Below are 25,427 nucleotides of genomic sequence, written 5' to 3'. Positions count from 1 at the left end.
TGATGGAAGTGAATTTATTCCATGCTTCACAATAACAGTTCTCTATAAAATGAGACCCACAGCTGGTAATTCTTTAAAGAGAAGTTCAGGAACAGACAGGGCAGGTGTGGAGGGTGTGCTAGCCAACTGGAGGTCGCAGTGAGATATGCCATGCCAACAAAGCATGTCCAGTCTGTGTTGCATGTTCTCACACATGTTCTTGCACATGTAAGTACATGTAAGGCATGTACATGGAAGTGCATGTAGGGTATGTAAGTATCTGCTCACACCTGGAAGTGATGTTTAGGGTGGAGCAGTAATGAGTCTGATTCTCCCATTGTTTGCCTCTTATGGCAAACAATGCACCCGTTTTGTGATTCTTATCTCCCAATACAGACAGAATACACCAAGGGCCCAACTGCCACCCTCTCCTCCAGTGTCCCCTGCTGCAGATCCCTGTCATCCAGCGAGGATGGCCCTAGTGGCCACTCTAGCCTTTCAGATGGGGAGCTGACCCGGAACATACAGGACAGCGTCAAGCACCGTATCCTCTACCTCTCAGAGCAGCTGAGGGTGGAGAAGGCCAGCCGCGATGAGAACACAGTGGGCTACCTCAAGCTGGTATCCAAGGCCGACCGGCACCAGGCCTCCCACATCCGGCAGGCCTTCGAGAAGGTGAACCAGCGAACCTCTGCCACCATTGCCCAGATCGAGCGAAGGCTCCGCCAATGTCACCAGCAGCTGCAGGAGCTAGAGGAGGGCTGCAGGCCCAAGGGCTTAGTGCTGGGGACCAAAAGCAGCCTGGACAACAACTGTGAGCAGCCCCGTGAGAAGGCTCTGTATGCAGAGCCCCCCCAGCCAGGTGGAGAAGACTGCTCATCCAGCGACCTGTCCACTGTCATCAGACACATCCCTCTGCAGACTCACTTCCCAGCCTGCCAGCAGCAGAGGTCCTTGGAGAGCAAGTGTGGGGCCCAGCCACGAGCCCTACTGGGGCAGAAGATGAAGGAAGAGCTGAGAGAGGTGAAGATGATCCATTTGAGCCTGCAGGGGTCCTACCAGAGCCTCAGGGAGCAGTATCTGACCGACCTGCAGGCATCGCTGGAGTCCCTTCAGGAGCAAAAGTCCAGGTAAGGCAGAGCTCCTGGCCACCTGGGCTCTAGGGAGGGCGGAATGGTATCGGTGTTCCTCTCAGAGCAGCGGATGATACATGAGTGGAATTGCCTTGTCTGCTCTGACCCCATCACCTGGGCTCATGGCTAAGTTGAGGCAGAAGCTCCCATGTGGATGATAAGTTCTGAAAATAACCACCTTCCAGGGAATTCTTTCTCTCCCCACCGGCCCCTGGTGTGGTGGGTTGATTTTATCTTCATCCAACAGGCTTCCCTGGTGGCTCAGACAGTAAAGAAACGGCCTGCAACGTGGATGACCTGGGTTCGATCCCTGGATTTAGGAAGATTCCCTGGAGAAGGGCATGGCAACCCTCTCCAGTAATTCTTGCCTGAGAAATCCTGTGAACAGACGACCTTGTGGGCTACAGTCCATGTGGTCGCAAAGAGTCCAATACGACTGAGCAACTTGACACTTTCAGTTTTACTTTCAAGACCAGACTAGGGCCCACTAATAGGAAAAAAAAAAGGCAAACTCAGTCTCTCAAAGGACATCCCTATTTCTATTGAGCCCTGCTTGGGGTCCCAGCCGCCCTCATAGGTGCCAAGCTCCCTCCTCTGAGCCCTGCAGTCATCTTCTGTTTGCACAGGGAAATCCTATTTGCACTGACACTGCTGGACCAATCCCTGAAGAGCAGTTAAAAGAGTATGAAGGGGCAACCCACTGTCAAGTAAGGCAGCCAGTCACAATTCAGGTTTTTTTTGGGGGTGACTTTTTCAAGGTTGTTGTAGTTGTTCAATTGCTGCAACTCTTTGCAACCCCATGAACTGCAGCACGCCAGGCTTCCTTGTCCTTCAGCATCTCCTGGAGCTTGCTCAAACTCATGTCCATCGAGTTGGTGATGCCATCCAACCATCTCATCCTCTGTCATCCCCTTCTCCTCCCGCCTTCAATCTTTCCCAGCATCAGGGTCTTTGCATCAGGTGGCCAAAGTATTGGAGCTTCAGCCTCAGCATCAGTCCTTCCAGTGAATATTCAGGACTGATCTCCTTTAGGATGGACTGGTTGCATCTCCTTGCAGTCCAAGGGACTCTCAAGAGTCTTCTCCAACACCACAGTTCAAAAGCATCAATTCTTCGCTGCTCAGCCTTCTTTATGGTCCAATTCTCTTTTCAAGGTTGGATTTATGTAAAGCAAGACCAGAACTCAGGACAGTTGTGCATTTCCTTGTATGTTTCCACACTGCCTAGGCCAATGGGACTGTGGTGCTCTAGAAAGTTCTTAACCCATAGCATGTTAGCGTCTGCCAGCTCTGCAGGGGAGCAGAGCAAACTACCTCCTTGCAAAACTCTGTGGGAATTGTGCAAGGTTGCACTTATAAGCCAGCACCTTCCTCACACCAACACCACCACCAGTGAACTGTGAAATAAACTGGCATCGGCTTCAGCCACCAAGATGTTCTGGTCGTTGGCTATAGCACTTAGCCTACCTTGATTAATATATATTAGAAACAAAAAAGCAGGTCCGTAGGACTCAGATTTCTTGAGAGAAATGGTGAATGGGCTGAAGAAGACTTAACGTAGTCACAGTGACAACAGGGAGTGTGTAGCATCGATCACCTGTACCATTCAGCGCCCACTTTACAGATGGGGAAACAGAGTCTCAGGCACAAGGGCATATGTTCAGCTCAATGAAGTGTCACCTGGTGTCCACAACTGGTCACTACCCAGGCCCCTGCGATTGTCACGTCTTCTCTGGTGTGTCACAAACTGAGGTTTCAAACTGGAAAGTTCTGTGACACTTCTCGCAGGTTATATGTATTTGCTTTCAAGAGGGCTATTTTATTTTTTAATTGAGACAAAATTGATAAAACATAAATTTATTAATTTTATTTTATTTTTTATCCAAAACATGTTTATTGGGATAGTTTCCCATTCCTCTTGATACAGGTTGCTTTTAGTGCTGCTTCTGTCTGCAGGAGTAGCCTTCTGTAAGCCTTGCTTTTCCTCATGTAGGTTGATGGAAGACAGTAGAGCAGCCAACACACAAAACTACCATTTGTGCGTGGCTAAAGACAGTGGTGATTTTATAATATCCTGGGCATTTCACATCCATAAAATAGGAATTGGGGCTCTGCACCAGATGCTTCTTCTTGTGTTTCCTATTGTCTTCTGGAGAGAGATGAGGGAGATCCTTTCGAGAGGCATGTTCTCATAGGGAGGTCGTCACTGCTGGAAAGGCTAACATTGCTGATTTTAAAGTGTACAATGGCATCCAGTGCATTCACGGTATTGCACAATGAAAAGTACATCTATCAATAATAGTTCCCCAACGTTTTCATCACTCTGGAAAGAGACACTGCCACTCCCCATTTGCCTTCCCTCAGCCCCTGGTAACCATCAATCTGTTTTCCATCTCTCTGGATTTGTCTGTTCTGGTGCATTTCATGTAAATGGAAGCATATGTTATATCGGACTTTGTGTCTTCTTTCATGCAGTGTAATGATTTTGAGATTTATCCGCATTGCACACAGGAGTGGCTCATTCCTTCTTGTTCAGCAGTGCTCCGTGATATGAACTCAGTGTATTTACCCATTCATTTGCTACTAGTTGGGGCTGTGAGGAGTAGAGATACTGTGAATACTATCCGTGTCTTTTTGTGAACATAGGCTTTCATATGTGAAATTGCCGGATCGACATCTAAAGCAACTTTTCTAGCACGTGCTGTGCTTAGCTACTCAGTTGTGTCCGACTCTTGGCAACCCCATGGACTGTAGCCCTCCAGGCTCCTCTGTCCATGGGATTCTCCAGGCAAGAATACTGGAGTGGGTTGCCATGCCCTCCTCCAGAAGATCTTCCCAACCAGGGATCAACCTTCCCAACGCAGGTCTCCCGCATGGTCGTACCATTTTACATTCCCATTAGGAGTCTGTGAGAGTTTGAGTTGCTGCACAGTCTTGCCAATATTTGGTGGTATGGTCAGTCTTTGAAGCTTCAGGCTCCTAAACTCAGGTGTCACCTAGTGGCCGGAAACTCTAGATGGCGTCACCATATTGCAGTTTTTTCTCAACCTCAACACTACTGGCATTTTTGACCAGGTGATTCTCTGTTGTAGGAGGCCATGCCATGCGTTGTGGACTGTTTAGTCCCTGTTCTCTCCCCACTAGTTGCGGTTGGAGGGCTTTCATCTGGCCGCCCTAACAAAGTACCCCAAACTTAGTGGCTTCAAACAACAGAGATGGAGTCTCTCAGTTCTGGAGGTCAGCACAGTGAAGTCAAAGTCAGCATGTGAGTGGGGCCGCGTCCCTTCTGGAAGCTCTAAGGGCGGATCTGTTCCTAGCCTCTCCCAGCTTCCGGGGGCTGCTGGCTTCCTTAGCTTGTGGCCTTGTCACTGCAGTCTTCCAGGCCAGCACCATCCCCCTCCCTCTGCTCCATCTTCACATGCCCTTTTCCTCTGTGTGTGGCCATTGCCGCTGCCTCCACTTCTAAGGATGCACATGATACCACGTGAGCTCAGAGGAGTTGCTCTCTCTCTACCAGGTTATCCCATCTGGCCCGCTTCATCCTTCCCACCTCAGTCTCTCCATCTCTGACTTCTCCTCCATGTTTCAGGCTGTTAGGTTCTAGCTCAGTTTGTCAAAGCCCCCCAGCTATGAACAAGAATATACTTTTCTGTGGCAGCAATGATGTTTGAGGCCATTTGTATCAGACAGGGTGGCCTTAACAGCTTTGGAAGAATTTGAGGGGCGTTTTGGTTGACCGACCATCATTTTGCCCTCATAAGAGCATTTTCCACAGCGGTGCTTCTACCTCCGTGGCTGTAGGAGCCGGACAGAGAGGAGTCCTTGACCAAGGGAGGGACGTGTCACAAGCCAGGACCCTGCTGTGGCCCCACTGATAAAGGGAGATGGAGAGAACAGCCTTACACGTTAATATTGTCTTATTCAACAATCTCTTCAAAAATGTGTGTAAGAGTATAGTAATTTGCTCTTAGAAATATATCAGTGAAGAATCCACTTGCTAATTTTGTCTTCATGAAGAACATATTCATAAATATACACTTGAACTTGGTAGATATCTTGAATGTCCTTGCAGCTCCATCCCATATGTGAATGGAAGGACAGCCACAGGGGAATCTGCTTTCAGGGTGGACATCCCACTGTCTCCCCTTATCTGGGGATGGTAGTCTCAGTCAGGTTGTCAGACCAATCTCTTCTCAACAGGGAACAGAGCAGAGATTGATTCCTTGAAATACCATCATGAACTGGCTCTTGATGAACTGGCTTCCACAAATGAGCGTTTCAGCTTCTCAGCTGCCTGGGGACCATCTCCACGGTGTGCCAGTCAAGTCCCTGGACAGGACCTAACTGAACTGCTCACTTCCCAGTCCCTATCCCTGCCTCTGCTTCTCTGCAGGGCCCCAGGCCCCCACTGGTATCCATTGTTGTCACCCTGGCTCGGGTCAGGCCTTTCTCAGCTTTCCTTAAAGAGCCAGAAGCTGCCTGGCCTGTGTCTTTCCAGCCCATCCTTGCTGGTGCCCAAGTGAGGGACCTCAAAGTGTTTTTTGACATCATGAAATATTCCAAACCCAGGGAAAGCAGAGAATAACTTGGTCAAGGTTATCTGCCCACCCCCAGCTTTCTCAAATCTTGACATATTCAAATTTTATTTAAGAAATAAAAGCTTAAAAGATGAGTTACTTGAAACTCTCCCCTTCACCTTCCTCCCTTCTGCCCACCTTGCTATCCTTGTTAGGCTCTTAGCTTTTCCAGACATATTTTTAGACGTTTGCTACCTAAATATGTGGCTGTAAACAACAGGTAGTGATGTTTTGTGTTTTTTTAATAGGCCTACTGAGATATTACTTAAATGCCATAAAATCTACCATTTTAACTGTATGTTTCAATGAGCTTTAGTAAATTTACTGATTTGTGTAACTGTTACCGCAATCCAATTTTGGTTTCTGTTTTAATAACAGCTTTATTGAGATATAATTGACATCCCATACAATTCACCCATTTAAAGTGTTTTTGTCGTATTCAGTGTTTTTATTGTATTCACAGAGCCGTGCCATGCCGTAGTCACCACTGTCTCAGTCTGGGACCCTCTCATCCCTCCCAGCAGAAACTCCATCCCCGCTAGCAGTCACTCCCCACCTCCTCCCTCCCCCAGCCTCCAGCAACCACAAATTTGCTTCTGTCTTTATGGATTGGCTTATGCTGGACATTTCCTATTCATGGAATCATACGGTTATGTGGATTTTTGTGATTGTTCCATCCTGATAATCAACAGATGATTTTTAGGGAAGAGCTACTGCACACGAAACACTGGGGTGGGTATATATATATATATATATATGGAGTTTAATGGCATACACAGGCAGTTGAGACCTCGATTTCTACTTCTCATATATTGCTATTTTTGTAAAGCCTTTACAAAAGAGTGACTATATATATAAAAGATTCATGAATATCGGTGAGTGTGTGTGTGTGTGCGTGTGTGTGTGTGGCTGGCTGATGTGCATCTGGGGTGTTCTGAGACCGACCTGGAGAAGGAGGCAGGGTTCGACTGCATCTTGAGGAGAGAGGAGGAAGGCGTGTTCTGAAGCCACGTCTAGTGTTGGCAGAGCACCACTCAGCCCCGCACAAGCTTTGAGCAGGGTCACTCAAGGCGTGTCACTGTCTCTTTTGCTCCCAAGACAAGTGCTGCTGGAAGGACAGGTGAATGGGCACCTGCAGGGGCACCTGGACGAGACTTACCACCTCAAACAGAACCTGGCCTGCACCGAGGAGAGAATGGTTTACCTGTCCTATGAGAGAGCCAAGGAGATCTGGGTGAGCAGCCCTGGGGGACCTTTGTGAGAAACGGCTGATAAGGAGGCAGTGGTAGGGACCAGGCCAGCAGAAGATGAGGGAGTCTGCTCTCACACCCCCAGAGCCCAGGGAAGGGATCGCACCTGGCACTGTGCACCCGCGGCGCCTGGTCTTTATGATCATGCTGCCCTCCCCCGGGGCTGGGGCCGGCTTAGCCAATATGGGAACTCGGGCACAATCTGCAACTCTCTGGCCCCGGGCAGCGGGGATGCGGGGTCCCAGCTTCACGGACTTCCTCCTGCAGGAGATCATGGAGACCTTCAAGAACCGCGTGGGCAAGCTTGAGGCTCTGCAACAGGTGACCCAGCTGGGGCTGACGGAGCGCCCGCAGAGCTGGCCCCAGGACATCCTGTGCCACCTGACAAGCCTGCTGCTGACGCTTGCCACGGTGCTCCTGGTCCTGCTGTCCGGTGCTTGTGCCTGCCCCCTGCTGCTGCTGCACTTGCGCCTATGTGCCTGCACCGTGCTCCTGCTCCTTGGGCTCAGCACCCTGGCCTGGCAGAAGTGGCACACCATCCCCACCCCAGACTGGCAGGCCTGGGTCCCCTCCAGGTGGAGACAGTTTGCCGGGGCCTCTTGGCCTCCACCCAAGGGGCCTTAAAGGGCCTGGCTTCGCTAGCTCCTCCCACCTCTCCAGACGGCCTCTACTCAGCTCTGCCTTTCCTGGTCCATCCCTGGCAGCCCGGTGATGCCCACCTGCTTCATGCTTCTCTTTCCCACCTGCATACAGGAGGCTTATAAAAGATGAACATCTCTGGAGTACTGCATCCCTCTCTACCCTGCGTGCCCTCCTGTAACCCAGTGACCCAATGCCCAGAGGCTCGGTTGCCCCCAAACAGCAGTGGCAGCCCCTGTGACATGGTTGTTTTTGGCAAAGAGAAACTATGATTATTTCACAGGGATTGAGAAGCAAGGGTGGGGAGGTGGGGTGGATGGGAGCCAAAGCCCTGGAGGTGGGGACAGGTTCCGTTTTCCATTTTCGGGTGGGAGGCAGGCGTTTTCGTTTTCGGGGCTGGCAGAGACTCATGCAGGTGACACTGAAGAGACGGATGAGGCCTCTGTTTTGGAAACACTGGAGAGTTCAGAGCTGTCATCCACCTTCTTCCCAAAAAGTTGCAAGATGCAGTTTCGAAACTGGCAGGACAGAAAGGGTTATTGAATAGCAGAGCAGGCAGGGCCAGTGTGCTAGGCTAAACGCAACGGTGGAGCCCTGTGAGGATAGCAGTCCTTACGTTTCACCTTGATGGCTTGGGAGGCCTGAAGCTGAAACTCCAGTACTTTGGCCACCTGATGAGAAGAACTGACTCATTGGAAAAGACCCTGATGCTGGGAAAGATCGAAGACAGAAGGAGAAGGGGACAATGGGATGAGATGGTTAGGTGGCATCATCGACTCAATGGACATGAGTTTGAGTGAACTCCGGCAGTTGGTGATGGACAGGGATGCCTGGCGTGCTGCAGTCCATGGGGTCGCAAAGAGTCGGACATGACTGAGCGACTGAACTGAACTGACAGCTTACACATTCAGAATCTACAAGGAGAATGGAGGAAGGCTCCAGTTACTCCTTGCACAGGTGGATAGTCTATCCCTGACTATTCGGTTATCTGAGTTATCTAATTGACCAGTTGATGGTGACTACTGTGGGCCAAATTGTGTTCCTCCAAAGATATGTTCAAGTCCTAATCCTTGCAGCCTGTAACTGTGATCTTATTTGGAAATAAGTCTTTAGAGATGTGATTAAGGTGTATATTATCATGAGGTCATATTGGAGTAGGGTGGGCCCTCATCTAATGACAGATGTCCTCAGGAAAAGAAGGGAATTTGGATTCAGACACAGAAGAATGCAAGGCAAAGGTAAAGGGCAGAGATCACAGGGACTCATCTCCAACCTGAGGAACACCAGAGGTTACAGGTACCTGTCAGGACCTAGGAGAAAGAATCAACCCTGCCCACACCCTGATCTCAAACCAAGAGAGAATAGATTTCTGTTGTTTGAACACCTCTAGCTTGTGGTACTTTGTTATGGCAGCCCCACGAAACATATACAGTGACAAAAAATGATCCCAGCTAAGGGGCCAATGTCTGGGAGAGTTTCAGAGGCATTTTAGTGAAAATGAAAGTGACTTTTGTCTTGTTTCTGTTCTGTCAACGAGGGGCCAGGTGAGGATTAGGTAGGCCAGAGCATACCTCGTCTCTTCAACCAAGAGTCTTCTGGCATATAAAGGACTCTGCTCTGTGCTGTGCTGTGCTTAGTCACTCATTTGTGTCCGACTCTTGGCGACCCTGTGGACTGTAGCCCGCCAGGCTCCTCTGTCCATGGGGATTCTCCAGGCCAGAATACTGGAGTGGGTTGCCATGTGCTCCTTCAGGGGATCTTCCTAATCCAGAAATCAAACCCAGTTCTCCTGCACTGCAGGCAGATTCTTTATTGTCTGAGCCATCAGGGAAGCCCAAGAATACTGGAGTGGGTAGCCTATCCCTTCTCCAGGAGATCTTCCTGACCCAGGAATCAAACCAGGGTCTCCCGCATTGCAGGCAGATTCTTTACCAGCTGAGCTACCAGGGAAGCCTTCTGCTCTTTGCTACTGAACCCCTAAAGGTGCTGCTGCTGCTGCTGCTAAGTCACTTCAGTCGTGTCCGACTCTGTTCGACCCCGTAGACAGCAGCCCAACAGGCTCCTCTGTCCCTGGGATTCTCCAGGCAAGAACACTGGAGTGGGTTGCCATTTCCTTCTCCAGTGCATGAAAGTGAAAAGTGAAAGTAAAGTCGCTCAGTCGTGTCTGACTCTTTGCGACCCCATGGACTGCAGCCCACCAGGCTCCTCCATCCATGGGATTTTCCAGGCAAGAGTACTGGAGTGGGTTGCCATTGCCTTTTCTGGAACCCCTAAAGGGATGTATGCATTTCTCAGATTATATCTCATGACTGAGTTAACAACAATGCTTTGAGAATACAAAGCAGAGGTGTTTCCTATTTATTTGGGGCCTGTTCTCGACTACCTTTAGCTACCTCCAACATCAAAACTCTAACAAAAACATAATTGTTGAAGTCAGTAACACAAGGGTTGGGCGGAGCAACAGAACAGACTCAGCTGAAGACCCGGCAGATGAGGCTGAGGGATCCATTGGCCACACAATCAGCATCTACATACTGAGCACCCACGGTGAACCCATGTGTCCTCGTGGCATCTGCACTGAATCAAAAGAGCAGCATTTCATGTCCTCGTGGAGCTCCATTCCAGAAAATTCTCTCTGAATGCAACAGGAAGGGATAACAGTGTGGAAAGGGTGAAAGCAAAGTTCGAAAGCCTGGAGAATTTGGGAATGCAGACAGCGGTAGAGGAGGGGAAGTTCCAGGGGGGGAGAATGGAAAAGCTCAAGAAAAGACAAAGATGGCCTAGGATTCTGCAAGTGAAAGCCAAACCTCAGAAGAGACCCATGGGAAAGATAGGAAATGGGAGCTGAGGGGTGAGCTCTGCTCTCGGTGTGAAGCCCTGGGGACTCCATAGTGGTGTTGGTCCTACTCAATAACCTAAACATTACCATGGTGAAATGCGAGACCCCTGGGAGAGTGGTATTCTGACCCGCAGACCTTTCTGATTATCAAGCCACATCACATCTACTCGACACCTTAGTGGAGTGGACATGATGGATTCGAGGAAGAAGAAGGCAAATTGCCCTTCAAAGATGATAGGCCTTACAGGTGATGATGTGCTGGGAGTCAGCTCACGAGATCCCCACTCATGACAGAGTCATGAGGAGAAGGACTGACGAGCAGAGCAACTCAGGCCTCAGGGATTCTCGAGAGGCTGCCTCAGGGCTCACCTTAAAGATGACATCTCTCTTTCTGATGCTTGCTATAATAAACCTCTTCTTATTTTCTGTGACTTAGGCAAAAGGCCTTTCCTGATTCCCTTCTAAAATAGATCATTCTGAAACCTCAAATCAACAAGGCCCCTGAACGGTAGCACCCTAAATAAAATTATCTGGGATATAGAGTATGCTGATCTAAATTCCTTTTGCTAACATATTGGTTTGTTTAATAAATGTACCTGTGCCTTTGGAGCTAATGTGCATGACTGCTCCCTAGTAATAAAACAGCATTGAGAGCCTCCGCACAGAAAGCCCCTATGGGCACAAAACCCTTCGCAGGAAAAAAGGCTTGTTAGGAAATACAAAAAATAGTGCTTTGTGAAACTGTTACTTAGTCTATATTTACTCACTATGTTTTTACTCTTAACAGCCTATATAATAAAAGCGTAATAGTTAAAAATTTATATAAATAAAAGTTTAGCTTTAATACAAATAATAAGACAATTGTAGATTTAACTGATGATTCTTACTTAAAGCTGAACTTCAGCTTGCTGTTCTTTGACTTTATGGAACTGCATTCTTTTCTGTTAAGCTCAAGGCATAGAGTAAATTACTGAAAACAGGTTTTACCTTGAAACTTCCTGTCGATGAATTCTTTCCTGATGTGCCCTATACAAAAGTATTCTGATTGATCAACCTTTATCAATAGAGAGTGACAAGGTGTTAGCAGGCCACCAGGCCAGAAGATGATGTAAACAAAATGAGGCTTTTTTGTAACTAAAGACATGCAAACGGCTTCGATGAAGGTCGAAGCTGCTGGCCCATTGAGCTAACTTGATAGGCCCATTAAGATATACCCATTAAGCTGAATTGGTATGTCCCTTAAGCTGAATTGGTATGACTCTATACTTTACATTTGTTTCTATATACCACTAAAAATATAAAAGCTGTCTTAAACACAATAAAGTTGGAAGACCCTTGGAAAACGCTAAGACTCGCTGTGTCTTCTCATTCGTATCGCCAACGCCGTCCATCCTGAGGGAACCCCTGGACCTGCTGGAGCTGGACTCCGGCAATGATGGTCACCTTTAACTTTGCAAGAAGTCTAGGAGTCATGGGCAGTTTACTGCTGAGGCTCAATATGCCAGCCCCTGATGGCTGCCATCTGGCAAGACCACAGCATGTCCTGCCTGGACAGACCCACAAAGTTAAGAAGGCCAAAAGTCAGCACAGGCATGAAGGGCCTCTGTGTCCTTGTCAGAATTAGGGTTTGAATATGGAAAGATTAAGTTCGCGAGAAGAGTTGTGTCTGTGAAATGAAGACGCACATGCCCAGGGTACTTTGTATGCTAGATGCATTCTGGCAATCCTAGGGTGTTTGAGCTCTGGGCTCAGCTAAGGCCAGCCGATGGGATGGGCACGCACACATAGTGCCCTGCAGGAAGTGCCCACTGTCAGGCCCAGACCATAAAAAGATCCAGAGGGAGAGCTGTCTGGGGCTGGGTCACTGGTGCTGAGCCTCCCCGGGGTTATTTTCCCGGAGGTCATTTTCAGGCTTCCCGCAGACACACTTCCTGGTGGGAGCCATCACTGGGCTCTTCCAGGGTCTATCTGCAGTTTGCTCTGCCAACTGTGTGCCTTACCTGGCGGTTCATGAAGACATAGATAATGGGGTTGTAGATAGTGGCACTTTTGGCAAAGTAGGCTGGCAGGGCGGCCACCAGAGGGTGGAAGGCGTAGCCGGGGTGTGCAGCAGCGAAGCAGGCAAAGAAGGTGTAGGGCCCCCAGCAGAGACAGTAGGCAAAGATCATCACCATCACCATGCGGGTTACCTCCTTCTCTGCCTTCTGGGTGGACTCAGATTCTTTCTGCTGCTTCGCCACCTGGGGGAGACGGAGAGTCATCCTGGGGACCGTGAGTGGTATCTCATGGGATTCCCTGCTGCTGAATTCCCTGGTGGCTCAGACGATAAAGCATCTGCCTACAATGCGGGAGACCTGGGTTTGATCCCTGGGTTGGGAAGATCCCCTGGAGAAGGAAATGGCCACCCACTCCAGTACTCCCACCCAAGGGAGTGCTCGGCCTGGCCTTGCCAGGCTGGTCTTGTGGGAGCCCTTAGAGGCTTTGGGCGGGGGGCTTGGCTAACACCTGCCATGCCCTTGGCTTCAGTTGGTTCCCATCAGCAGGCGGGGAAGGAGCTAAGGATGCTGTTTCCAGCCTCCCCTGGTCCCTTATCAGAGTGTGTTCCGCTCCCTACCCCACCCACCCCCCGCATGGTCAGATCTCAAAGGTGACTGATGGCTGGGGTGTGTCCTGTAACCCAAAATCCACAGCCCATGGCTCGCCCGGCCCAAGTTGTGTGTGGTGGCCCAAGTTATGTGTGGCTACCTGTGGGAGTCAGCTAAGTTGCTTCTGATCCCTGACTGCCATCGGCGGGTGGGGGTGGGCAGCGAGAAGGGGGAGCAAATCACAGGCTGAAGGCAGGGGAGGGGAGCTTATCTCAGCCGTGATGGCCTCCCCTCCACCAAGAGCCACAGTGGCCCGTGCTGAGCCGATTGTGGGCACAAGCCGCTTTGGAGAGGAAAGGAACCACTCCAGAGGCCTCCGACTCTGCGTGCCAGGCCCGGGAGGCACCTCCAGGCCAAGCTGATTGACAAAGGCACGACTTCTGTGTGGTGTTTCAGGCACCCCGGGGGACTGCAGAGTTCTCAGAAGCCCTTCTCCTACCTTGCTCTGATTTCCTGCGCCCTGGTGGCACGGGGGGGCGGGGAACCAGCTTCTCAGGGAGGAGGGTGTGAATGCACCCCTTGGACAGCCCGTGAAGGGAGCCCTCGGGTGGCAGCCTCTTGAAAACACCCCTTGCTTTGCAGGTTTTGCTTTGGGATCTGGCCGGCTGTGGCTAGCTTTCCTCCCCACCCGCCTCCCCGGGGTCAGCTCTGGGTCCCTCCACGAAGAGAGGGGGGCCGTCCCTGCCCACCCTGTACAGGCAGGGCCAAGGGAGCCACACTGAAGGCATTGCCAGCCTCACGTCTGGTTTGGGGGCAGGGGAGCAGACTGGGTGGTCCTCTGTGCCCGCCCCCCCGCCCGCCTGCAAGATCCTGCCTGCAGGAAGGAAGCCAGGAGGGCAAGGCGCTCACCGCTCGGATGGCCAGCCACACTTGCAGGTAGCAGAGCACGATGACGGTGAGCGGGATGAAGCAACACGTGATCATGAGAACGATCATGTACGACTGCACCCCCGGGTAGGAGCTGCCGCTGAACACATCGGGGCCACATGAAGTCTTCAGGCCATGGGGCCAGTACCTGCAGAGAAGGGCCGGAAGCCCGTGCTGAAATGGGCAGGGACCAGGATCCCTGCCCCGGCAACCCAATGACTTGATTGTGGGTTGTTGGGCTTTTTTAAAATTATTATTATTGCAGTGAAATTCACATTACCGGAATTGACTTTTTTTTTCAGTGAACAGTTCAGAGCCATCTAGGACATACACAGTATGGGGCAACTGCCACTTCTGTTTGCTTCCAAGACATTTTCATCACCTCTCCCCAAAGGAAGGCCTTCGGTAGGATTTCTGTAAATCCTTCTCCATCTCTGATCTCATTTTCCCCTCTTTTTTTTTTTTTTCTTTTTGTGGTAAAACACACATAGGTGGCTCAGACAGTAAAGCATCTGCCCGCAATGCAGGAGACCCGGATTCGATCCCTGGGTCGGGAAGATCCCCTGGAGAAGGAAATGGCAACCCACTCCAGTACTCTTGCCTAGAAAATTCCATGGATGGAGGAACCTGGTGGGCTACAGTCCATGGGGTTGCAAAGAGTCGGACACGACTGAGTGGCTTCACTTTGTTTTTTCTTTATACAGAATTAGGTTTCGTGCATTCGCGATGTTGTGCGTTCATCACCGATCTGGTTCTAGAACATTTTCATCATCCCCATCACATCCCCTTTTTACAAAGGGGAGGTGAGGCACTCTCTTGCCTTAAGAACAGCTGTGAGCCCCTGAGGATTACATGAGCATGTTTTCAACAATTCCAGCTATTGTGGGCATGGGGGCATGAGGAGGGTGACAGACAGAGCCTGGCCTCCATGGAGATGGAAGCTTCCCGAAGAAAGAACCTGTTCGCCAGCTTGCAGTGGAAGACAGAAATGCAGCAGCCTTGTCCCATCCCGCCCACTCAAATATCGGAGCCGCTTCCTTGGAAATTCGGGTCTTCCCCCAAAGAATCCACCCGATGAGGACACTGGTGAGCTGCGACCCAAGGAGCCTCCACAAAGGGGGCCCCTTAGCAGGTGCAAGAAAGAGGCCTGGGACAGAGTGGGTAAGACTCTGTGTGCCCAGTGATCCAGTGTGCCCATGGCCTGAGCCTGCAGTGTTCCTCTCTGAGCTCTCATGAGCTGCTCCTGTCTGGGAGAAAAAGACCTTTGCTGAGGCTTGGAGACCACAGGGCCCGTGCCCACGTGGCAGTCAGGCAAAGTCATACAGCCGCAGACCCAGCCTGCTCGAAGGTCCCTCAGGAGGAGTCAGGTCTACTCCCACTTCACTCCTGGGGCCACAGAGGCCCAGAGACAGAGAGAGATTTTCCCCAAGATCTCAAAGTGAACAATGAGTTTGGCCCCCCTGCCCTGTTCTACACGCATTGTCTTCCTGGCACCTTGGCCTCCTCACCTACTCCAACCAAAGATGGGCGGAGCTGTCCACACAGCAGACCAGATCCAGGAGAAGGCGATGCCCGCGATGGCCAACTTGGCATCAAATCTGACGTTGCCAAAGGGCTTGCAGACCACCATCCACCTCTCCCAGGAGATGATGGCCAAGGACCAGAGACCGGTGATCCCTTTGGGGCAGAGCAGACATAGGAGGGCTTTGAGTGGACACTTTGCAAGATTAAGATGGAGAACGCCCCCCACGCCCTCCCACCTACCTACAAAACCTGATTCTCCAAAAAGTGTTTTTGGGTCCATGGAGCAGCAGATGTCTTGGTCAGTTTCTTTCTCTAACACCTGTGTCCCCTGTTCCTTCCCTGCTGTGCCTGCAGCTGCCTCCCTTTGCCCTCTCTGGTTCAGCCTCATGGCCCACCTCACTTCTCATGTCTCTTTTATCTGGCCACCAGCCTTTCTCATGATACTGTCAATGCAAGTCCTGATGGCCACGTACACCCCTGAGGCCACACTGAGGTGCCGCCGTCCCAGCCAAGGCCAGGAAACAGGACGTGTCAGGTGACTGGCACACTCCAGCCGTGGGCATGCCTGCCCTCAGCCCAGGCCTCTCAGCATGGCCCACCTGGCAGCAATCTGTGCATGGAATTCAGGGCTCCATGAGCTGGGATGGGGCAACGATGTGTTCGTTTCCACCAACGTCTGCTGGACACTTGGCCTCCCTTACTCCCAACACGAGTGCAGTAGCGTTAGCAGCACCCGTGACTCGTCACTTTACAGAGGTGCCAGGCATTCGCCAAGACGACTATATCCATTACCACGTTGACCTTTCAGGGGCTCTCTGGCCAGATACAGTTGATACTTTCATGGAGTGACGTCCTGAATACTTCTACAAACTACTTTTAATACAAACACTTTGAATGAGGGACTGTGTCACTGATTCATGTTTCATACTTCAATAACCGTATTTCAGTATCATCGGCTTCCTTGGGAATCCATGGCCCCCCAAGCTGGTGACCTGAGAGCAGACCTCGAGCAGTTACAGAGGTGGGATGGATGGGATGGAAGAGCCACTTGGGGGCCCTGGCACCAGCTATCCACGGTGCCCGAAGGGTTTGAACTTGGTCAGGTCACTGACTGGAGGTGACACCACCAGTGGCTCAGGTCACTGACCAGGTCCCCTCTCCCCTGCCCCACTAATCCTACTGTCTTTCTATGGCTCATCTCTTGAGAATCCAAACTGAAGACCACTGTAGGGCGATGAGACAAATCCAACATAGATGCAGGTGCCAAGGACCCAGGCATGTGAGCAGGTGGCCATGGGAACTTAAAACTGGGAGGAGGCAGCTGCGAGCCTTCACTGCTTTGATGGCTGGGGGCCTGGAGACGGGGTGCACTTGCTGAGCACTGGGGCCCTTGGGCTCCTTGTCGTCTCGGGCGGACGCCAAGCTGCAACCCCACAGCCCTTGGTTCTCTCCTGGGGGTGTGTGCCCCCAAGGGGTCCATGTCCTCTTCTTCATAGACGCCTGGCAAGCAGACCTGGCCTCCCAGCATGCCCCAGCCTTGCCTAGTGCTCAGCATGTGGTAGACGCCAGCCCTGCTGTGGGATGGCCCAGCCCTGGTTTCCTCATATCCTCCCAGCCATTGGCAAGCCTCCTCTCGGTCTCCCCCTCCGATCCCCTCCTCCCCATCTCAGCCTGCCATCCTGGGCCTCCTCCGTCCCTTGTCTGCCCACCCAGCCTCCGGCCACCCAACCAGCCTAGCTGTCTGCGGCCCACCCTCCTCGGCCACTTGGCGTGAGTGCCCTCGTGTCCTTCTGACCCAACATCCAGCTCCCTCATGGCCTCCTCCAGGTCCCGGTCCTCTAAGGACTGATGGCACCATATTCTCACTATCCAGATGTCCAACAGCACAGAGCAATGAACACATGGGCTTGGCAGCCAAAGGAGATCTCAACAGAGCCATGGCCCATGGAGAAATGAGCGATTGGGCTGGGGAAGGGAATGTAGGATCTATTTTCAATATTTCGGGAGCTCTCCTGGGAATTACTTCCTTGCCAGGGAAAAACTGACACAGGTGAGCTGAAAGGGCACGTGTCCCAGATTTGAGTAGGTATGTCATTTGGGCTGTCCAGAGGCCTCCTATGCCACCCTGTTCTGGGATTATGTGGATCTGTCTGTCTCCGCCCATGCCAGCTACATGGTCTCAAACTGAATGTCACCAGGTCAGGTCTATTTCAGAGCAGACACCTCTAATGGTCCCAGCCCAGCTTCCCCAGCAGGTCTGTCTCCCTTCAAAGATGTTCTGAGCCCGCGTCCCATGGCTGCCCCTGGCGATTTCGCCACATGATGGTCTCCTTTACGCACAGCAGGCTGGGTCTCCCCCGAACCCAGGCCCTCAGATGACTCACCACACAAGGAGACAGTGTAGCCCTCCACGACACACAGGGGGTGGCCCAGCACAAAGTAGCCGTACATCTGGTTCACAACACTGATGGTGCTGGCGATGATGGTCTCTGCCAGGTCAGCGATGGCCAAGTTGACCAGGATCCAGTTGAGAGGGTGACGGAGCTTCTTGAACCTCATGGTGGCTGCCAGCACGAGCCCATTAGTGAAGACGGACGCGATGACCACGAAGACCATCCAGGCGCTGGTGAGGTGGTACACCCATCTGGGAGCGATGTGGTAATTGGGGCCCTCAAAGGGGTCTGGAGGCAGGAGATACCGAGTGAGCAGAGGACTCGGGCAGCCACTTCATCACCTGTACGGCCACACCTGCCCTTGCCTTTGCAACTGGCCTTTCCCCGCTTTGTCCATCTGCAGGCAATCTTCCCTCGATTCTGTCTCTCAGACCTAAGGCCACAACCTGCTGGAAACGCCTGCATGGGCATCCTTGAACTTAACAAAGCATCATCCATGCCAAGTATTGCTCCCTGGTCTGAGTTGCCCACCCATGTCTGGCAGGTTGCCCTCCTGGAGTGTGGTTGGCTGGCTCCTGCTCCCCTGAAAGCCCCCCGGTGTCCTGGTGCTGTTGCCTGTGTGCACTGCACATCATTCTGTTGTCAGATCTTTGCTCGTGGTCTCCCTCACACCCAGGTCCTTGGCTGGTTCATATCATCCAGTCTGGCTCTGCGCCCTTGCCTTTCAGGACCCTTTCCAGATTCTCCAGCTGAGATTCAACTCTATATCGGAGCTCTGCACGTGCATGTCCTGTCTTCCTCACTGGACTGTGTCTCGTGCATGTACAGTCAGTGCCCCAAGAATGAATGATTGAGGGCTTTTGCTATGGATTGAATTGTGTCCCTTCCAAAAAAAGGCATGTGGGAATCATAACCCCCACTCCCTCAGAATGTGACCTTATTTAGAGAAAGGGTTTGTACAGGGACGATCAAGTTCTGATGACGTCGCTAGGCTGGCCCTAGTCCAATAGGACTTGTGTCCTTACAAAAAGGCAAAATTTGGACACAGATGCATTCAGGAGAAGATGGCCATGTGAACATGAAAGCAAGGATCAGGGTGGTACTTCAATAGCCAAGGGATACCACAAATTACCAGAGATGACTGTAACCTGGGGGGGGGTACCGTGGATTACAAGAGATTATTATAACCCGAGGGAGGGATACCATGGATTGCTGGAGACTACCATAAACTGGGGCAGGGATACTACAGATTACCAGAGACTACCATAACCCTGGTGGTGTTCCCTGGTGGCTGGTTTGGGGGATCAGCCACCTGGATGGGTGAGGAAAATCTGTTGGTTATCAGTTTTGAGATCTGCTGCAGAAGGGATAGGCTACCCACTCCAGTGTTCTTGGGCTTCCCTGGTGGCTCAGCTGGTAAAGAATCTGCCTGCAATGCAGGAGACTTGGGTTCGATCCCTGGGTTGGGAAGATCCCCTGGAGAAGGAAATGGGAATCCACTCCAGTACTCTTGCCTGGAAAATCCCATGGACGGAGGAGCCTGGTAGCCACCGTTCATGGGGTTACAAAGAGTTGAACACGACTGAGCGACTTCACTCACTCACCATAACCCAGGGGAGGGACCTGGAACAGAGTGTCCCTCAGAGCCACCCGGAGGAGCCAACCCTGTCGAGCCTGGGGTCACTGGCCTCCTGAACTGGGAGATGATCAATTTCTGTTGCTTAAGCCACCCAGTCTGTGGTGCTTTGTCATGGCAGCTGGAGCAAACGCACACAGAATGAAAATGAGGGGTAACTCCCCTTTATTATGACAGTAGGTCTACACCTTTCTCTGTTGGAAGGACCTTTCTGCCACCACCATTTTAACAGATTACTCAACTGCCGAGTGATGGAAACAGGATGATGGGGAGGGAGGTTGGGCAGAAGGGCATGGGTCAGTCCAGGAACAATCAACTCATTTTCTTCAACAAATAAATTGCAAGGACACTGAGGGAAAACTTCTAAAAGTATGACTTTGCATTTATGTTTTTAAATAGTCCTTTCTTCTTAGAGCTACCTTCTGAAGACTTACAGAGGAAACAATGTGATGTTTTGGATCTGCTTCCAGAAATCGGCAGGAGTGGTTAGTGGACAGGATAGAGAGGAAATAAGAGAAGTGATGAACACCCTAGTGGAGGGGACAAGTGATGGATACCCAGTGCCATTATCCTCTCCTATTTTGCTAGACACATGAATTTTTGTAAAAAAAAATTTACAATAAGGAAATCTGGGGCATTGACGAAGCCCCAGGGGCCTCCAGGAAGAGCGTTGTTGGGTCTCCATCAGGGACATTCTGGGGTGAAAACCATCAGGTCAAGGTGAACTTCACCGTTCTTCACCAGTTTGGCGTGGGAACCCTATTGCTGGTCCTGCTCTGGGTGTCAAGGAGCTGCTGTGGCTTCTGGAAATTGTGGCATGTGAGACATTTTTCCCTTGGACTGCAAGGAGATCCAACCAGTCCATCCTGAAGGAAATCAGTCCTGAATATACATCGGAAGGACTGATGCTGAAGCTGAAGCTCCAATCCTTTGGCCACCTGATGTGAAGAATGGACTCATTGGAAAAGACCCTGATGCTGGGAAAGATTGAAGGCGGGAGGAGAAGGGGATGACAGAGGATGAGATGGTTGGATGGCATCACTGACTTGATGGACATGAGTTTGAGTGAACTCCGGGAGTTGGTGATGGACAGGGAGGCCTGGTGTGCTGCAGTCTATGGGGTCGCAAACAGTCGGACATGACTGGGCAACTGAACAGAACTGAACTGAGACATTTTTGAAGGAACTGAAGGTCTTCGGTTGGAAGGAGGGATCTGGGGTGGGTAGGGGCTGGGGGTCATTGGCATCTTCAGCTCTCTGACGGGCTGACACACAAAGCCTCATGACTGTGCCATGCCCAGAGCAGAATGCCAGCTGCCTGGACAGAGTTTTCTACTGTCTGGGGTCGCTGAAACTCCTCTCCTCAGGAGCCGAGCTAACTTCTTGCCTAGCACATGCCGCCAGGGGCCAAGGGCTCCAGCATGAACTTGGACAAGACAACTGCCATGGTCTCTTCTATCCTTAGGCTCTCGAAGCCACTCACCCCACTCCGGGCCACCGGAGCCTCCCGCTCCTGCTGGCAGTCTCTGTTTGGCTTTGGGAGATGCAAAGATGAGTTAGGCCTGGGTTCCCTCCCCAGGAAGAGAGCCCCTGAATAGATGCAGTGAGATTGAGGTCAATGAGCGCTCACTAGCTGTCTAGGACAGGGATTTTCAGAGCTCTGTGAAGCCAATGTGGTTTGAAAATGCACATTTGATATGATGGTGTCCTTAAGGGCTTCCCTGGTGGCTCAGATGGTGAAGTGTCTGCCTGCAATGCTGGAGACCCGGGTTTGATCCCTGGGTCAGCAAGATACCCTGGAGGAGGAAATGGCAACCCACTCCAGTAGTCTTGCCTGGAGAATCCCATGGACAGAGGAGCCTGTTGTGGGCTACAGTCCATGGGGTCGCAAAGAGTCAGATATGACTGAACGACTTCACTTTCTTTCTTTCTTTTTGTATTCAGAAAGGACCCCCCCCCCATTCAAGGTATCATAAAAGCTAAGGGGAGCAATGGGGTACAGAGGCTCTCTGGAGTGGGAGGTGGCCAGCCAGTACCCCGCTCACAGCCGCTTGGGCCTGTGTCCCCAGAGGGCTGTTCCAGCCAGTCTGACCCAGCCTGCTTGCTCACCTCTGGTGGAGTTGCTGTTGGTGTAGGTGAAGATGCTCCCCTGGGTGCTCTCCTCAAAGCTGGCCTGTGGCTGCCCACCTGCAAGCCTTTGGGGGCCCCACTCATGGGCCATGGCTCTGCAAAGCCCTGTCCCTGACGCCCGCCAGCCCTGGCACTGCCCAGGGAGCCACAGCACTTTATACCAGCCTGTGGGATCAGCCTAGGCCTCCTCACCTTAAAAGCCCCCAAACCTTTTACCATCTGATCTCTTAATTGGGCCTGGGACTTAGACCTCCTCCTCCCCCAGTGCTGGGCCTGCTGGCTCCTGGGTGAGCCGATGGGGGCGGCTCAGAGGGATTTGCTGGGAGCCAAACTCCGAGACAGGGTGCTGCAGGGGCCGCCGCGGGCCCTCGCTCCTGTTTCCCTGTCCTCTCTTCCTTTCTACCGTCCAGCACCTGTTCTAGGCCAGGCAGGCCCAAGCAGGGGGCTTTTCAGTCCAGAGCCCAGCCCCGCCTTTCAAAGCAGCTCCTCCCCAAGCAACTTTGCGGGCCTCGGGCCAGGACCTGGAGCCTCCTGGAGGGTCAGGCTGTGTTGAGGGCCCAGATGGATACAAGTTGCACCACTGGGGCTCCTTCCCTAGGAAGGAATGGACATCCCACTATCCATCCAGCTCTCCCTGCCCCTCTCACCTTGCTCCCCGTGAGCTGCAGCTCCCCTGGTCGCCAGGGGGCTCATTCAGGCCCCCCCAGCAGCCCTGCTGAAGCCCCCGAGGGTGCCCACAGGCCCCCACCTGTCCAACTCTCCCTCCCCTGAATTCACAACTTTCCTTGGACTGCCCTTGACTAGGACTTCCTCTAGATGTGCCTTCGAAAGCGAACCTCTCCACAGAATGTTCCAGACAGGCTGCCTCTGCCATCCCATTGCACCCACTGCTGTCTGGCTGCTGCTGGTTGAGCACTTGGCAGGGGCACCAGTTACCTAGGAATCACTCGATTCTCCAGCCTTGCCTGTCTCCACACAAGAAGGCATATACACATGCTCAGGGCAGCTTCATTCGCAAAAGGTCAAACTGTCCCAAAGTCAATCAACAGGTGAATGGACACCCAACCAAATGTGGTATATCCATGCACTGGAATATTATAAAGTCATAACAAGGGATGAAATCGTGACACATGTTACGACATGAAGGAACCTCGAAAAGATGATGTTAACAGAAACAGCAGATTGGTGGGTGCCAAGGGCTGGGGGGAGGGGCGTGGAGAGGGATTCCTTAGAGAAAGAGGGATGCCTTGGGAGGTGATGAAATAATTCTAAAATTAGATGGTGATGGTACAGCCACTGTGGAAAACAGTTGGGCAATTCCAAAGATTGAAAAATAGAATTACCATGTGACTCAGCAATTGTCCTCCTGAGTACATGCTCAAAAGAACTGACAGGGCTTTTGTTCATGGCATGAACAGAGCATGTTCAATGGCACTTGATGTAACGCAGTCAGATCCCAAGAACACCACCCCAGGTTCTTCTGACTTCCAAGGCCATGCTTTTCTCTCGGGCCTAGATTGCAGGGGGCTCAATCTGCCTGTCCCCACCTGAGTCAAAGAATCAGCACATCAGAGAATATGAAAGCTGGAAGTGGGCTCTCTTTGAGTGCTAGCTGCAGGACCACCTGTTGCCAGCAAGGCCATGGACTGGCTGGGTGGTCTTAGGTGGGATGATCCCTCCGTCTCAGGCCAGGTTCACCTTCTGTCTAAAGGGAGAGGACCCATCCTGCCCACCCTCACCCATCCCACCCTCTCAGGGGGCTGCCAGTTGGATGGGGGGCATGCTCCCAGGGCTGCTGTGCCATTGGGAAGCCCTTTGTGAATGTGAAGCGTCATCTCATCGGACATCCTGACATGCCGGGGGAGCCTCCAGCCAGAGACTCGGAGCTGACCCATCCGGCCTGCTGCCCCCAAACCCTGGGGAAGGGGTAGAGGGAGCAGAGGTGATAGCAGTGAGTCCTGGACCCCCCCCCCGACTGTCTGCAGAGTGGGGGTGCTAATTGATGATTAGGGCTAACAGAAGATCAAGTCCCGTTTTAGCCAAAAGCAGATTACTGCCCTGGAAAGTCCCCTAGCACCTGGGTGCACACGTGTGCTCCCCAAGGCCTGGCGAAAGCTCACTGGGGTCCTGCATCCGACCCAGGGTGGAGAGAAGGGGCGGGGTTTTGGGGAGGGAGCTGGAGACCAGGAGGGTGGGGCCAAAATGTGAATTAGAAGCAGTGGCTGTAGAAGGAGGCAGGGGAAGAAGGAGACAGGGCCAAGGCGGGAGGCTTGAGTGGTTGGGGAAATTGGGGCTCCTGGGCCAAGGTGAGGCCCTCCACGGGGCCCTGGGCCTCCCGCTCTCACCCCACTTGGGCCCCCCCTGGCCAGGCTAGAAGAGGAGATGCCAGACTTGTCTCTAATCCGACTATGGAGAAGTGACTCGATGCAGGGTGCTGATTAGCAGCCCCGGGAGCTGTCACCTTGATTCTGCTCTTGGCTCTGGCCAGTAGACCAGGGGCTTAGTCATGAAGAGTCCGTGGCTGCCACCACAACATGGCAAGGAATCCTTTGGCCATTTGCCTTTGGCCCCTTTTTTTATAACTGTGATAAAATATACATGACATCAAATGCAGCATCTTGACCATTTCTAAGTGTCCAGTTTGGCGGCATTAAGTACGTTCACGTGGCTGTGCGGCCATCCCCACCGGCCATTCCCAAAACTATCCATCTTCCCCAGTGGAAACTCTGCCCCCATTAGACACCAACAGCCCCTCCCACAGCCCGTGCCCCTCCCCATCCTCCTCTCTCTGTCTAGGGTCTGACGACTCTAGGCGCCTCATACCAGTGGAGTCATACGGGGTCTGTCCTTGTGTCTGGCGTCTCTCACTTAGCACAGTATTTTCAAGGATCATCCATTGACTTTGTGTTTGGCAAAGATTTATATACATTGAATTTTGATTTTTCTGTGATGAAATATGACTCCATTTCCATTTTTGTTTCTGTTGAAAAGTTCTCCCAACTTAAGCTCTTTAGAGATCTGTAAACAGGGACCTTGGATATGAAGTCTAAAGACAAGGGCGGGCTGTTTCCCCGTTTCTGTGACCATTCCACCAAGTCCCCGATGTCTCCACTCACAACTGACAGTGAAGTGAATGAAGTGAAAGTCGCTCAGTCATGTCTGACTCTTTGCGACCCCATGGACTGTACAGTCCATGGAATTCTCCAGGCCAGAATACTGGAGTGGGTAGCCTTTCCCTTCTCCACGGGATCGTCCCAACCCAGGGATTGAACCCAGGTCTCCCGCGTTGCAGGAGGATTCTTTACCAGCTTAGCCACCGGGGAAGGCCAAGAACACTAGAGTGGGTAGCCTATCCCTTCTCCAGCAGATCTCAGAACTGATAACTGTCAGATTTTCCTCACCCGTCCAGGTGGCTATCCCCCAAACCAGCTAAAAGTTCCTCGACAGTCTAGTCTGCAAACGCTCACCTCAGGCCCGCACTCCTAATGCATCTGTCTTCTGCGGCTACCCACCAGGACCCTGAGCAAGTCAGCCACCATCTCTAGACTGCGTGTCCTCATTGGAAACATAGGGAGAACACTTACTTGTTGTAACGCTTGAATGAGGTCATCCTCTTGAAAAGTTCTAGCCATTCATTCCACAGCTACCCAGCAAGCGCATCTTGTGGCCAGGCCCTGTTCTCGGCCGGGTGAACAAACAGAGCCCTCTTGCGGCTGCCCTGCTCGTTGGGGGCAGGAACAATACAACATGAACATTAGACATAACAAATAAGCTGTGACGAGGAGGATGGAGGACGGGAACAAGAGAACAAATGGAA

General features: G+C 51.9%; 2 protein-coding genes and 1 pseudogene across 2 annotated transcripts; 1 reads left to right on the top strand and 2 right to left on the bottom strand.

Moving 5' to 3' along the window:
* Nucleotides 1-339: 339 nt before the first annotated feature.
* On the top strand, nucleotides 340-7,562 carry TEX28 (testis expressed 28). The gene is made up of 3 exons (XM_081566060.1): nucleotides 340-1,109; nucleotides 6,787-6,922; nucleotides 7,206-7,562. Exons 1-3 carry the CDS (start codon nucleotides 340-342, stop codon nucleotides 7,560-7,562), a joined length of 1,263 nt encoding a protein of 420 aa, XP_081422186.1.
* On the bottom strand, nucleotides 3,046-3,204 carry LOC145535553 (small ribosomal subunit protein eS27-like pseudogene; annotated as a pseudogene).
* A 422-nt stretch (nucleotides 7,563-7,984) lies between the features above and the next one.
* Nucleotides 7,985-21,701, bottom strand: LOC145536890 (long-wave-sensitive opsin 1). The gene is made up of 6 exons (XM_081567081.1): nucleotides 21,590-21,701; nucleotides 17,837-18,133; nucleotides 15,437-15,605; nucleotides 13,911-14,076; nucleotides 12,417-12,656; nucleotides 7,985-8,095 (listed from the first exon to the last, which is right to left on the bottom strand). The coding sequence occupies exons 1-6, from the start codon at nucleotides 21,699-21,701 to the stop codon at nucleotides 7,985-7,987; spliced, it is 1,095 nt and encodes a 364-aa protein (XP_081423207.1).
* Nucleotides 21,702-25,427: the final 3,726 nt, after the last annotated feature.

The sequence above is a fragment of the Giraffa tippelskirchi genome, chromosome X (assembly GCF_054371585.1).
Source record: "Giraffa tippelskirchi isolate mGirTip1 chromosome X, T2T-mGirTip1v1.2.pri, whole genome shotgun sequence".
Taxonomy (NCBI): domain Eukaryota; kingdom Metazoa; phylum Chordata; class Mammalia; order Artiodactyla; family Giraffidae; genus Giraffa; species Giraffa tippelskirchi.
Note: the sequence above shows the minus strand (reverse complement) of the source record. Positions and strands in the feature narration are given on the sequence as shown.